The 12531-nt window shown below is 43.5% G+C and overlaps 1 protein-coding gene across 1 annotated transcript in view; it reads right to left on the reverse strand.

Annotated features, from left to right (window-relative positions):
- Window positions 1-11159, reverse strand: part of LMO3 (LIM domain only 3) — a 74711-nt gene extending 63552 nt beyond the window's left edge. Inside the window, exons 1-2 of the mRNA XM_044455452.1 lie at window positions 11150-11159; window positions 10829-11042 (exon numbers count right to left, since the gene is read on the reverse strand). Coding sequence (XP_044311387.1) covers window positions 10829-11034 — 206 coding nt within the window. The 5' untranslated portion in view covers window positions 11035-11042; window positions 11150-11159. The remainder of the gene's footprint in view (window positions 1-10828; window positions 11043-11149) is intronic.
- Window positions 11160-12531: the final 1372 nt, after the last annotated feature.

The raw sequence follows: 12531 nt of genomic DNA on the forward strand, positions 1-12531 counted from the left end.
ATTTTTCTTCAACAGTTTAGCATCACATCAGCTGTAAAGGAAGCTTCTTCCTGGACCAACCCTTAAAACCTGAAATAAATTGAGAAGTCTAATTATCAGGCATAGAAAAGAAAAATTTAAATAATAGGAGGGGGGAAAGGAGACGAGAAGAAACCATTAAGCTTCTATGTATGCTTAAAGGGCTAAAAAAAACTTCTCCTGCATTGAGCTTGATAATCCTTTCTACACAAGCCATTTGCCTGGTTGGAATATTTATTATGACACTTGCATAAAATGTACTAATTCAATTTCTATGCAGAAAGGGATTTAAAAAAATATTCTCGTATATATATGGCACCTATAATCTTTGTGTTTACTACGATATGCACACTCCAACATTCAGCATCATAGAGTTGGAGTTCAAGTCTCAAACAGCAAAAATAATTTAGCTGTGTGTGTGAATAGCTGCTCTTCGATAAAATGCTGCCAAAATTAAATCAGAAACGAAACGGCACTTTGTAGTCATTGGCCGCTCAGCAGGGTACGCCTAGTTAAAAACCCAAAGTGAAAAGAGTGATTGACCTACATTGCTACCAGCTTCTGCAGCTGTACTTTCGCATTTCCATTGCATTCAATGAAGCTCATTAGTTAATGCAACTGAATTACCTATACTTGCCATGCATTCATTTATTTCCCGACCATGTGGCCAGATACTAAGTTCAGGAGCAGAGACGGGCAGCATTCTATCATGAAGCTGCTCCCACACCCGGTACGTAGATCAGAAACGGATGCAAGATATCCCAGGAGTAGCAGTGGAAGAGTGAATGATGTTTGAACTGGTTAAGGGTCTTTGTTTTTCACCTTGATGCTTTTATCGCCCAAAAGTGAGCACCTTTTTTTTTCTTTTGTATAGCCAAACATGAATTTCAAACACAAAAATCGCACATGCTTTTCCAAGCATGCACCCAATTGCACACTTCCCCTGTAGGATAAAGTGTGACATCTTGTTTTGTTTTATTTTTGAGAGAAAGGCACGCTTTCAGAAGTCTGCACGTCCTAATGCAATGAACCCACATCTCCTGGCTTCCCAGCCTAGCATGTAAACCACCTCTCCAAATGGCATATACCTGCACGATCTGTTAGCAGGAACAATATTCGTATTATTAACCAGGTGTGCTTCTAGATCAAAATGGTTAAGGTGGATGTTGGTGCTGCTAAGGCAGTATGCCAAACTGCACAATAACGCAGGCACGAGGTTAGGGTTTGTCCCCTTCTACTCATTCCCTTTTGTGAAAAGGAGTTACAGATGGCCAGTTAGAAAATATATGTATGTGAGCTCAGGTGCACCAAGGGGTAGCAATCCTTAGGACATCTCTGCACAGGTAACAGACAGAAAGTTCTCTGTAGAGAACCCTGATGCTTGTAGTTCTGTGAGGGACAATGACACAGTACCTAATACGATTCCCAAGACTCCCTGGGGAAAGGCATGCCACCTGGAGATTGCACCAAACAGGTAATTTGGAATGGAAAGTGGATGCAAAGCTCTGCCATCAATTCTTCCCTTTTTGATCTTTGCTAACCGTATTAGAAGTGTGATGCTAGTTCCAAAACGCTGTTCTAGTACCCGAACTGGTTTCCCGGCCCTGCCAAGAAATACATCATAAATGCTTCTTTCTGCACAATGACTGTGAGACTAGAGGCCTGGATTGAGACCAAACCGGAGGGCAGATTCCTATACCACCCACCTTACTTGCTTTCAGTGAAAAATCCTCCCGTCAAAAGTCTGCAGTGTTGTTACCACAACGGCCATTAGTCAGGGGTAACAGATTGTACAAAAGGAATGTTCTTACAAAGGGATGTTCTGCCAATCTGAATTACAGCAAGACATCAGTGCACTAAACAAGCATTTCTCATCTCTAGGAGAAAGATGTGTATGTATTAGTAAGATGCTCGATAAATTAAATATTATGTCTGCATACAGGCAGGGAATATAACTAGAGTTTCACAGAAAAGTGTTCAGGAGCTTCTGCGTTCAGGAGCTTCTGCCTTATCCTTTTTACAACAGCATAATAAACAGGCAAAAGCTGTTTTGCTGCATTTCTTGCTCCCTGTAAAACCGCTAAATGGTTAAGTTATTGTTTTAACTTTTGTCCTTAGCCATCTTAGGCTCACTGATGAATAGCATCATCCAGTTTTAGAATAAATAAAACCAGACAAATGAGACTCACACTTCTCCAAGTTCTTACATCACCCCCAATCTGCATCTGCCAATCCCAATATGTGTTATGCACCTCGTATTTTAAATGTTACTATATTTGTTCTGCATAGTTTGTTGGACCTTTCACTATGTCAGCACATTGTTTCTTCACATTATTATTACTTTGAAAAGAGCAAGAGGAGGCCTGCTGGGGCAGTCCCACTAACACATTTCCGATACAGCTGCTCCTTATACACACATGCTATCTTGAGCAAGCTCACTCCCTCATCAAGTCCCAATTCATACACTTAAGAGATGCATGGGCATTTTTCCTGCTTGCAAGCCCTGTTGGAACGCCAGACATGAGCATGCTTTGGCTGAAAACATCCACAGATTCTCAGATACGTGCTCATGTTTGACTGCTGTCAATTTCTTTGCTCAATTTACTGCAGGTTGCAAAAATTCAGACTTTTTAAGCTCACATTGTTTTAGACTACAGGGGAAATTAGCACAACTTTCAACATCTGTGCTTTTTTTTTTCTTTTTTGCACAACTTTCACATTCGATTGCTGTGTGATGCAATTTTCCCATCTGTGTAAAACAGTGATTGCAAATATCAGTGGGCATTGAGGCCAGAGGCAAAAAGATGCTGTTTGGAGAATCTTGGGAGAGTCTGAATACTATTCATTCACTAATCCCTACCTATTCATGTTTTTAAGCCATGCTCTGTGCAGTGCCGGGTTTTGCAAGGGAAAAGCTTCACAAGGGCTCTTCAATGAGCAGCTCAGCCCATGCTAGACAAGCTTCCCTAGAAGGTAGTTTCCCCACGTGTTGCGGGAGGATGTCGCCTCCTGCAGCATCTACACACAGTAGTATACCCTGGAAGCATTCCAGGTCACATTCTCAACCTCAGTGAGTCAACTAAGCAGCAGCTGAAAGAGATGGGCATCTCTGGGGAAGATTAAGGGGAAGACATGGTAGTGCTCTTCACAATGTCTGAAGAGTTATCATGCAGAAGATGCAGCAGATGTGTTCATTATTGCTCTAGAAGCCGTGACTAGAACCAATGGGCGCAAATTAAGGGGAAGCAAGTTTTGGCGAAACATCCTAACTTTAAAAGCTGATCCACAGGCTTCCTTAGATGATGAATTTTCTAGTTCAGGATGTATTTATAATTTCAAAAGGAGCCACTGTGTGTCTGGAATGCTGAACTAGATGACCTTCGGTCTGCTCCAGCGTGCCTTCGCTTACGTTCTTATGATGTAGAACGGAGGCTGCACTAAGTTTTCAGAGTAACTTTCAGCAAGAAAATCTCTATCACAGGGTGAAGTCTGAGTTTTCCTCTATGCCCAGTTCCCTTTGGGCAGGGGTACAGAAGATGCTTCTCGAAAAAGATGCCTCCTGCTGCGGAAGGCAAGTGCTTGATCACCGAGCTGTCCCTGAATGCACCAACACAGGGGCTGCCATGCAAGTCAGGTGGAAAACAAACCGTCCTCAAAATACGCTCAGGGTATTGTCATTTTAGAGTGCCAAGTCTGAGGCACCCCATCCCCCTTTCAAAACCCATTTTTAAACATTATACTAAGATTCTACCCTTAAAACACTTTCCGTGGAGCTGCAGTGGGCCTATGCAGAGAGTATGCCATGCTTCTGACAAGGCACAGGAATTAGCGCTCTTGGCTCCGAGGATTTTACCTGGCGAGGTTGGTATTCCATGTCTTCGGAGCCATCGCAGCCTAGAACATGCTTAATGGCACAGAAGACATGATCAGGAGCTGAAATTCTCTGCTCAGTTCCACCTTCAGTGCTTTGCTGTGGTCTCCTGCCGAATCCTGACATACATATACATAGCTTTGTTTGTCACTGCTGCAAAAAAGTCCATCAAGAGAGGGAAAGAAGGGGGCACCAGTAAACTGTGTTCTTTGCACAGGAGCCATACCTTCTACAGCGGGCATGGGCATTTCTCTAGAGCAAAAAGAGAAGAAACGCATCACAAAAAAGAGGCAGTGTGACGGAGTGGCAGGAGAGGTGGACTGGGACTTGGGAGATCTGAATTCCAGCCCCCACTCACTGGGTGATTCAGGGCCAGTCATACAGTCTCATCACACCCTACTTCATAAGAGTTGCTGAGTAGATTAAATGGAGGGGATCAACAATCAAGTGAGTTGTCCTGGGCTCCTTGCAGGAGGAAAAAGGTGGGATACGAACGCAACATCAAAGAAAGAAAGGACAAAGAGCAATGCATTTGCTTAGGTCAATTTACTCGGGCAGGAGGAGGCCTTGTCCCCATCCTGCTGGAGGGATGCTGTGAGCAGCTGGGTTGCCACCATGTATATGGAATGCTGGATGAGCTGGACCTTTGGTCTGATCCAGCGGGGCCTGGCCTATGTTCTGACACATTTTACATGTTAAAATGCTCTAATTCAAGTAAAAAAGCAGCCTCTCTCACTGTAGCGTGGACAACTAGCCCAGTGCCCTGTGGGTCTGTTTAGTATCCTACCCCCTGTTGATGGGCAGCTTCAAAGCGTCGCAGTTTTCCCTTCTAAAGGATCTTTACATTGGACTTAGACTGGATAGCCTTTCATATAAAGGACACCATCAGAATAGAGAACTGTCCTTTGACAACCTGGGGCACAAGTTACAAGTGAATCCCCATTTGGATTGCATTGTTCCAAGTGATTTAAAATCAAGGAATGGATTCTGGGAAAGCTTACAGAGCTGCAACCTAACCCTAATCTGGTCATTAGCATATGTAATTTATTCTTTGTATCCCCATCCAGTTGGTGACTACATATAAATGCTTATTTGCCTACAAAAGGGAGCACGCTTAACTACCTCTAGGATTAGCATAAAAACGGAGATTTCTTTGTACAGGTTCACTGCATAGCTAAGTACATGCAGATGCAATGAGGGAAATGACTGTCTGCAATTATGTTAAGTGCATCAACTCGGAGCTTAACACAAGCAGCGCATTTGAGTATAGGCAAGCTATCACTGGGAGGAAGAGCCTGCTATCTTTGGGAGGAAGGTCCAAAGCTGGATCAGGAGCAGGGGACTGAACCCAAGACCAATCTCCTATCGAGAGGGCTGCTCCTTCCCCAGGCTAGTAAGACTTACTCTGGACTGTTGAGCCCAGTTGTTGGAAGTGCATCTTAAGGAGGCAGTGGAAAAACTGGAATAGGTTCCAAGGAGGGCGGTGAAAATGAACAGAGGTACGAAAAACAAGTCCCCCAAAGAAAGGTGAAGGATGTGGACATGTTTATTCTGGGAAAAGTAAAGTACACACAAAGCAAGGAATGGGGTGGACCCTGTTTCTGTTTGGGAAGGGAGAACCAGAGATGTTTGAACTTGCTGAAGTTCTCTAGACCTCACTTAAAAATATGCATTTTGGAGATTTAGCTTGCTTGCCCTTTTATTTGTGAACTGTTCTTCCAGTTCATTCAAACAGGAAAAGCACACATTTCAACCTGGGAAAAGTGTGCTTTTTTTAAAAAAGTGTGTTTCCTTCCATTTATTATACCAAGAAAATGCATTTTTAGTGCTAACATTGCAGCATAAATTACAACAACTTAATCAACACTTGAAGGAACAGGAATTGTTGACTTGGAGGAAGGTCCAGAAGGCAGCATGTCAACGTTAGAACTGGCTCATCCCACATTCTCACCATTACATTTCAACGATGCATATTCAAACAAGTATATAATACTTGCTTCCTAGCACAGAAACGTCAGCTTCCAAATGTACTAGTACGACCACAGTCCCCATCCTTTAGAACACAGGAAGCTACCTTATGACAAGGCAGCTTATTTCTTCACTTAGTCCAACCAGTCAACTCAGGCTGGTCATGGATCTTCAGAGTTTCAGGTGGGGAAGGGGCTTCCCCATCACCTGCTGTTGGACCTTTTAGACCAGTGATAACTATGGACCTTCTGAGTATAAAGCATTGTGTCCTACCACCGCAGGTCTGCCTTCCCATTGCGACACCCTTAGCGAGTTCAATAGTACCAGAAGTTCTAGTGCGTGGAAAACAGATCAGTGGCACACTAGTCCAGCTGCTCAAATATACATTTCCAGGTAATAGGAGCATTCAATCTTTTAGCAAACGTCTGTCAAGTTGTTTCCCAGGAGCCATGGGCTAGCTAGGTTTGAGGCTGCATCTAGTTAGATTGCCATGGAAAGGGGCTTCATTTTGCTGCTTGCTCACTTATCTTATAAGGAAAGTAGATATGGACAAGTTCACTGCTCTCCTAAATTAATCTCAGGCTAACTGGGAAAGGATTCAAGAATTTCTGGAAAAAAATTACTCAAGTGAAATATGTTGGAAATTGGTACATTAAGATATAAGAATATGCAAATCCTGGCATAATATACTGGAAAACTGGTATGCTGGTTTCAAATATACATTCCCATGTGCTCAGGTTTCAATGAATGCAAGCTTCCATGTAGGCAATAAACAAAAAGTGGGAATTTAAAATGGAAGCTGAAACTGGTAAAAAAATATTGCCAAGTTCACATCCCTTGAAATCAGTCCTGCCTTAACTATAAAGTTGAAATTGCTTTGCTTCCTATACTCTTCCTATATTCTACATGAAATTTTAATAGCAAGGTTGCAAATACTTTGTTAATATCAGTAACTGACATAGTGACCTTATAATATTCAGCATTTACACACATAAGAATAACTATCAGATAACAAGATTGCAAAGTCTTTGACAAGTTTTACTCTCCTGTCAAGTAATGAAATCAAGCATCTTGAATGAGTTAACAAAGCCACCAAGGTATCAAATTCCAAAGTCACATTTCAACTTAAGAATATACCCAAATTTTTAAACTGAAGTTCTAGAACAGGGAAAGCCTACCTTATTTTGAATTTAGCCATGGTATTTGGGCAGCAGAGGCTATGAAATGCTTGCATAGAGGGCCAAGATCCAATTCTGAACATTTGGGCTTCGAAGAACCTAAACTGCTATACCTGAAGGCAAGCTAGGCCTGACCTCAATGGATTGTTAACATACATCTTGGGAGAAAAAAGGCTGATCGCGGCACACAGCAGGGCTTTTAAAACCCTTTCCTCCCACTGCAGTCCCCTCAAAGTTCTCCACACATGCCTTTTATTGATGCCTGGAGTGAGCAAGAATTTCATCTGTAGTCGCAAGACAGTCGAGCATGCCCCGTTCACAATCTCAAAAGCAAGTGCAAACCGGAGAACTTGTTCACTGAAAATATTTGCAAGCTGAAATGTACACTTACATCAAAACTGTCCAAGTTTCAGAGAAACAAAACTGCATTGCATATGCGTATTGCAAAATTCCAAAGCTGTGTTTTTATTTTGTGGAGGAAAGTTGTGCAACTATGAAAAAGACTCAGTTTTGATTCCATGTGTGTTCACAAACAAATGTGCAAGAATTTATTGCAAGTTGATGCCTAAACATCTGGGCAAATACGAGCTTCATTTACTTGCCCATCGGTAAGTGCAGCCTCCTTGGGCTAACAGCAGTCACCATGGGGGAGGGAGAGGTGATGACGGAAATTGTTAACTCTCTTCATACTGCCAAAAATTGCTCTGCTCTGATGCCTATTAAATTCCTTCCACCCAATATCACGTCTACTTGTTCCCCAAGGAAGAGCTCTGGCTGACTCCTTGGAGAGCCACTTCCAGTCGGAACAGAGAAAACTGTCCCGTTTCAATAGAAGGCCATTCCTTTCATCTTTGTTCTCTAAACTTCATTGTGACCCGTAGGCCACAGCTGGGATAAGGGCAAATTAATAAGGGCTGGATCAAAAGGACTTCCTCTTGACAGCTGGATCAGGAGGGAATACTCTGCTGCTGAAGGGGAAAATCAGATTTCTTGCACTCTGTATATTCATACCTGCGAGAATATCAAGGTTTCATGAAAGAGGGTTGCAAGTTTCTAGTACTCATGGCTGTTGGAAATTCTGAAAGGGAATGATAAGAACTTACAGTTTTGCTATGTTATTTATTTTGTGCTCTGCATGGCTCCCTGTCTTTAGCAGCTGAACTAGGAAAACCATCATGGTAAGTGGAATAAGCTTCACAGGGAATCTACAGGTGAATCCTGGAGAGGGTGGGAGAGGAGGAAGCAAAGGGCTATTTGCAATTCTAGCCAGCCCTAACTGCAACTGCCACCAGAATAACTTTGCCAGGAAGGAAGCCAGCATGAAGAGTGCTTCTTTCTCTTTTGCAGTATTATGACACAAGCTATTTCCAGCACTCTCCTGGAGCTACTGTTAGAATTTCGACAATCCTCCAGGAATCCACTGCTCTTCTGCTCATCAGGCTTCTTTCTGTGCTCAGCCCTGGCTTAGGAAGTGAGCTGAGCAGCTGAAGTCCCCAAGCGCTCGAAGAACTCCTGCTGCGGAACCCAGCTACTTTCTTCTGCAGCACAAATCCGCAAACAGGTGCCCAGAAGAGGAACTTCTGGCATTGCGTGGCATCTGTTGGGGTCCCAGCTGGGGCCCGTGCAAAGGCTGAGCATGCTTGGTGCAAAGCTGGGCTAAGGGCTGCAAGAGACCAGGCTGCAGCTCAAGAAGCCGAGCTGATGGATCCCCAGCCCCGAAGAGGATTCCCCATACAGCTCCTGACGCCAACATGTCTCCCAGGAAATTTCGGTTACCATGCTATAAGGCCCTCTTCTCACTCAGTTTCCCTTTCCCATCCCAATGGGGTGCTGACCCATCTAAAGAAACAAAGTTTGAACCTAGGAACCCTGAGTAAATTGTGCCTGGGGCTGAACCTTAACATTTGTACAGTAAAAGAGAAAGCAGCTATTGCTGAAGGCAAGGCTCCAGATTGCTTTTCTTGCTGTAATGCTCGCTGCTCCGTGTTGCGGCCTGCTGTTGGCACTGCAGTTATTTATTTACATATATTTATAGGCCACCTCTAATTGCCGAGGCCTTGCCAGTCATCAGTCCTAGCCGCAGCCACCAAACCCAATGCTAGCTGCAAAGGTGCACCATTCACATTACTGCCTCGCCCCGAATCTTTGCTGTTCTTTTGTGACAAGGACGGAGATTCTGTCTGCCTCCTCTCATGCTACCAGAACATCACCACAAGACATGTTAGATGTGCATCTAACCATGTTTCTTATAAAATTAAAGTTCTCCATATTGTGTGGGGTGGGTGGAGACTTTGCTCCAAGAAATATTTACTTCAGGAGGCTATAGCAGACACAGGTAGCTTTAGTTCTTTCAAACATGGACCTCAGCATTAAAGAGCAGCTAAAACGTGTTGGATCCAAACATGCGGACAAAGGAACAGGAGGAGGTCTTAACAGAGAGGGGCCCTTAATCTATTAGGACAATGATGGAAGTTCAAACAAAACTTAATGTATGGAATATTTTAATCTGGCCTTTCAATCCAGCAACCTTTCAAAGAGGTTCATAACAAACAAAAGCAATTTGCAGTGTACACTGAAGCATAATTAAACAGAACCAGAAACAAACTTTGCAAAATGGAGCAGACATAGATCAGGAGGAGGAAAGCCAACGGAAGATACAACAGAAGTCATGGTCTGACATGCCAGTAATTTAGGAGCTAACTGGGTGTCTTGGGGGAAGGGAATTCTACAGCCTGGTGCTTTAACACAGAACTCCCAGTCCCATGTTCCAGCAAACGGGACTACAATTCCTACAAGATGCAAAGAAAGCCTCCATGGAGGTTTGCTTGGGATGCTTGCAAGTGGACGTTTCGCATGGGATGAGACAATCCTTCCTATATCTTGCTCCCAATGCATTTAGGGCTGCTTATTTACTTTCTTATTCTACCCTCGGATATGTTTTTTCCCCAAGGCAGCTTAAGAAACACATAGGTAATGCCCAGAGCATTAAAACAGTGCCTGGGACTAGAGCATCAGCTGAAACAAAAACAGAGTTTGTGCTCTGTAAAGCAAACATCAGGTATAATGGATTGCTCGGGCGGGGGGTGGGGTGTGAGGCACATTTCTATACTTTATTTGTTTAGACAAGAAAAAAAGACTGCAGCTTCTAAGCTTTCCCCATACCAGCTGTAGCAACATTCATTAAAGGAAGGTGGGTAAAGTGGAATGAAAGCAATGCTTAAATCCAAGACTGGCTACTTTACTGCTGCCTAATAAAGGATTACGAGGAGCAGGACTCTAGTTTACTCTTCTAGCCATGCTAAGTTTCTTCATGTCAGATCCTGCCTCCCCTGCACCCACAAGTATATGCTGGAAAAACATCAGCACCACAGCTGCCTGAACGGGTTCAGTCCAGAAACAGTTTCACCCTGCGACCCGCTGCTTGTCTAGAGACAAGCGGAAACTGGGGTTCCACCCCTTTCACGCCACCTTCCTTTTCAACTGCACCCCACCTCCACCTCCAAAGGCAGTCAAAGCAGGGCTACAAAAAGGTTATACTCTCTAAAAATGGGCAGATGTGAAGGCACGCCCTTGTTAAAATTGCTTGGCTGTGCTGGTGCAAGGAATGGGAATCCGCCGGGAGACTGGAGGCCGTTCCCCTGCTCTGGCACCATTCTGCACGCCTCCGTAGCGGCTCCCTCCCTCTTCATCACGTCGGGCCTGACCTTCTTGGGTTTGGCTGCAGGAGGGAAAGACCACTGACGGGAGGAGAAGCGGTGGACATGCTGGAGGTGCAGAAAAAGCCAAGTCCTACCTCAGGTAGTCCCTGCGACACAGGATAAGGTTGGCTTTGGTGTACAAGGTCGAGCCCACCTCCCCCAGGCGACAGTCACAGCAGGCACATTTCAGGCAGTCCTCATGCCAGTATTTGTCCAGGGCCTTTAGCAGATACCTGTCTTTGATCTTACGGTTGCAGCCAGCACAACCTTTCGGTTTGGTGTCTGGCTGGACAGAGAGCATTTGTATACCTGGAATGAGAAGAGGGAGGGGAAAGGCATCAATGAGCAGATGTGCAGAATGGGCTCTCAGTCCCAGCTCCAGTCCCAGCAGGAATTTTGCTAGGCTTGATCAAAACCGTCCTCTTTCTTCAAAGTTCCTTAGATGTTTGTCCAGATCGTGTTTCTCCCCACTGCCGTAATTCAGTGGTCATTCTTACTCAAGGACAGAACATAAAAGCCCAGCTGAACCCAAGCCAGAATCTTGTCCTTCTCACAAGTAGCTCAACAGGCCCCGCAAGGAACCTTCACCGAGCACCGAGCCCACTGCTGCTTCCCAGTCACTGCTATGAGCACACGGCTCCTGAAGGGCTGGATGAATCTCTTGATTTTGGCTTCTCGCATTTTCTTATTCTTCCAATGTTAAATTTGTTTCATCCCAAACTTGGAAATCATTTTTTCAAAAAATCCTGCATGAAAATTTGAATACATTTCTATGTGCATTCTCATAACATACATTTGGTACACAGCTTTGCCTAATAACATACATTTGGTACACAGTTTTCACAAGCCATTTCCCCTATAATTCATTGCTGAATTTTGTTTTAATTAAAATTTGAGTTTGCATGTGCACTCTTATATTGGAAAATTCCCTTACAAAATGGAAGATGTGATATTCTAAGAATAAACTTTTTTTGTTGCATAATGTTTTGTAAATGCAAAATTCAGTAAATTCATAAATTCTCTCCCATACCTATCCCAAACTTGGGGATTTTGATATCCATCCTGACCAATAACCACAGATTGGCATGAGGTTATATGATTCTCCTTTAAAGCCATCTAAACTCATATCTAATTTGAAGATTTACTCTTTGAAGACGTGCTTTTTTTTGGCCTTCCTGAATCTGTTACCATACATTTTCTCTGGGTAACCCCAAATAATTGTACCAAAAAGAAACAGAAAGACCATGCTATATACTTCCTTCATACCATGTAGAATGTATAAGCCTGAAACACATCCCCACAACCTTTTGCATTAAACAAAAAGAGCCCAAAACACTTTAGCCTTCCTGAATTTTCTGAATTAACTTTGCTCACTACACTGTCTTCCCATCAGCCATGGACTCCCAAAACAGCCCATCCTGTGCTGTTGAATGGCAAATGTCAGCCTAGGCTGGCTAACAATTTCTTTAATCCTTGCTTGGCTTCCAGGCTGCAAGTGTTGGAACAATCCCTTAGACGCCTCTCTCACCTTCTTCAAAATTTCACCTAAAGCAGCTGGAGAAAAACTCATACTCCGTGTTTTGTTTCCCCATGCCTTCCAGGATAGACAGTCTCTTAGGATACTTTTTTCATTCATTCATAAACAGCCCAACAGTAGTTCTCCGGGCAGTTAAAAGTTAAAATTGAACAAAAGTTAGAGACAGACATCACAATAAAATTAAAAGAACAAACCTGTAACTGCAAATTGCTATATTCAGCACAGAATCACAGCAGCCATACAGAAACATAAGAAACTAAA

This window comes from Varanus komodoensis, unplaced genomic scaffold, assembly GCF_004798865.1.
Source record: "Varanus komodoensis strain SLA01 unplaced genomic scaffold, ASM479886v1 scaffold8, whole genome shotgun sequence".
Classification (NCBI taxonomy): domain Eukaryota; kingdom Metazoa; phylum Chordata; class Lepidosauria; order Squamata; family Varanidae; genus Varanus; species Varanus komodoensis.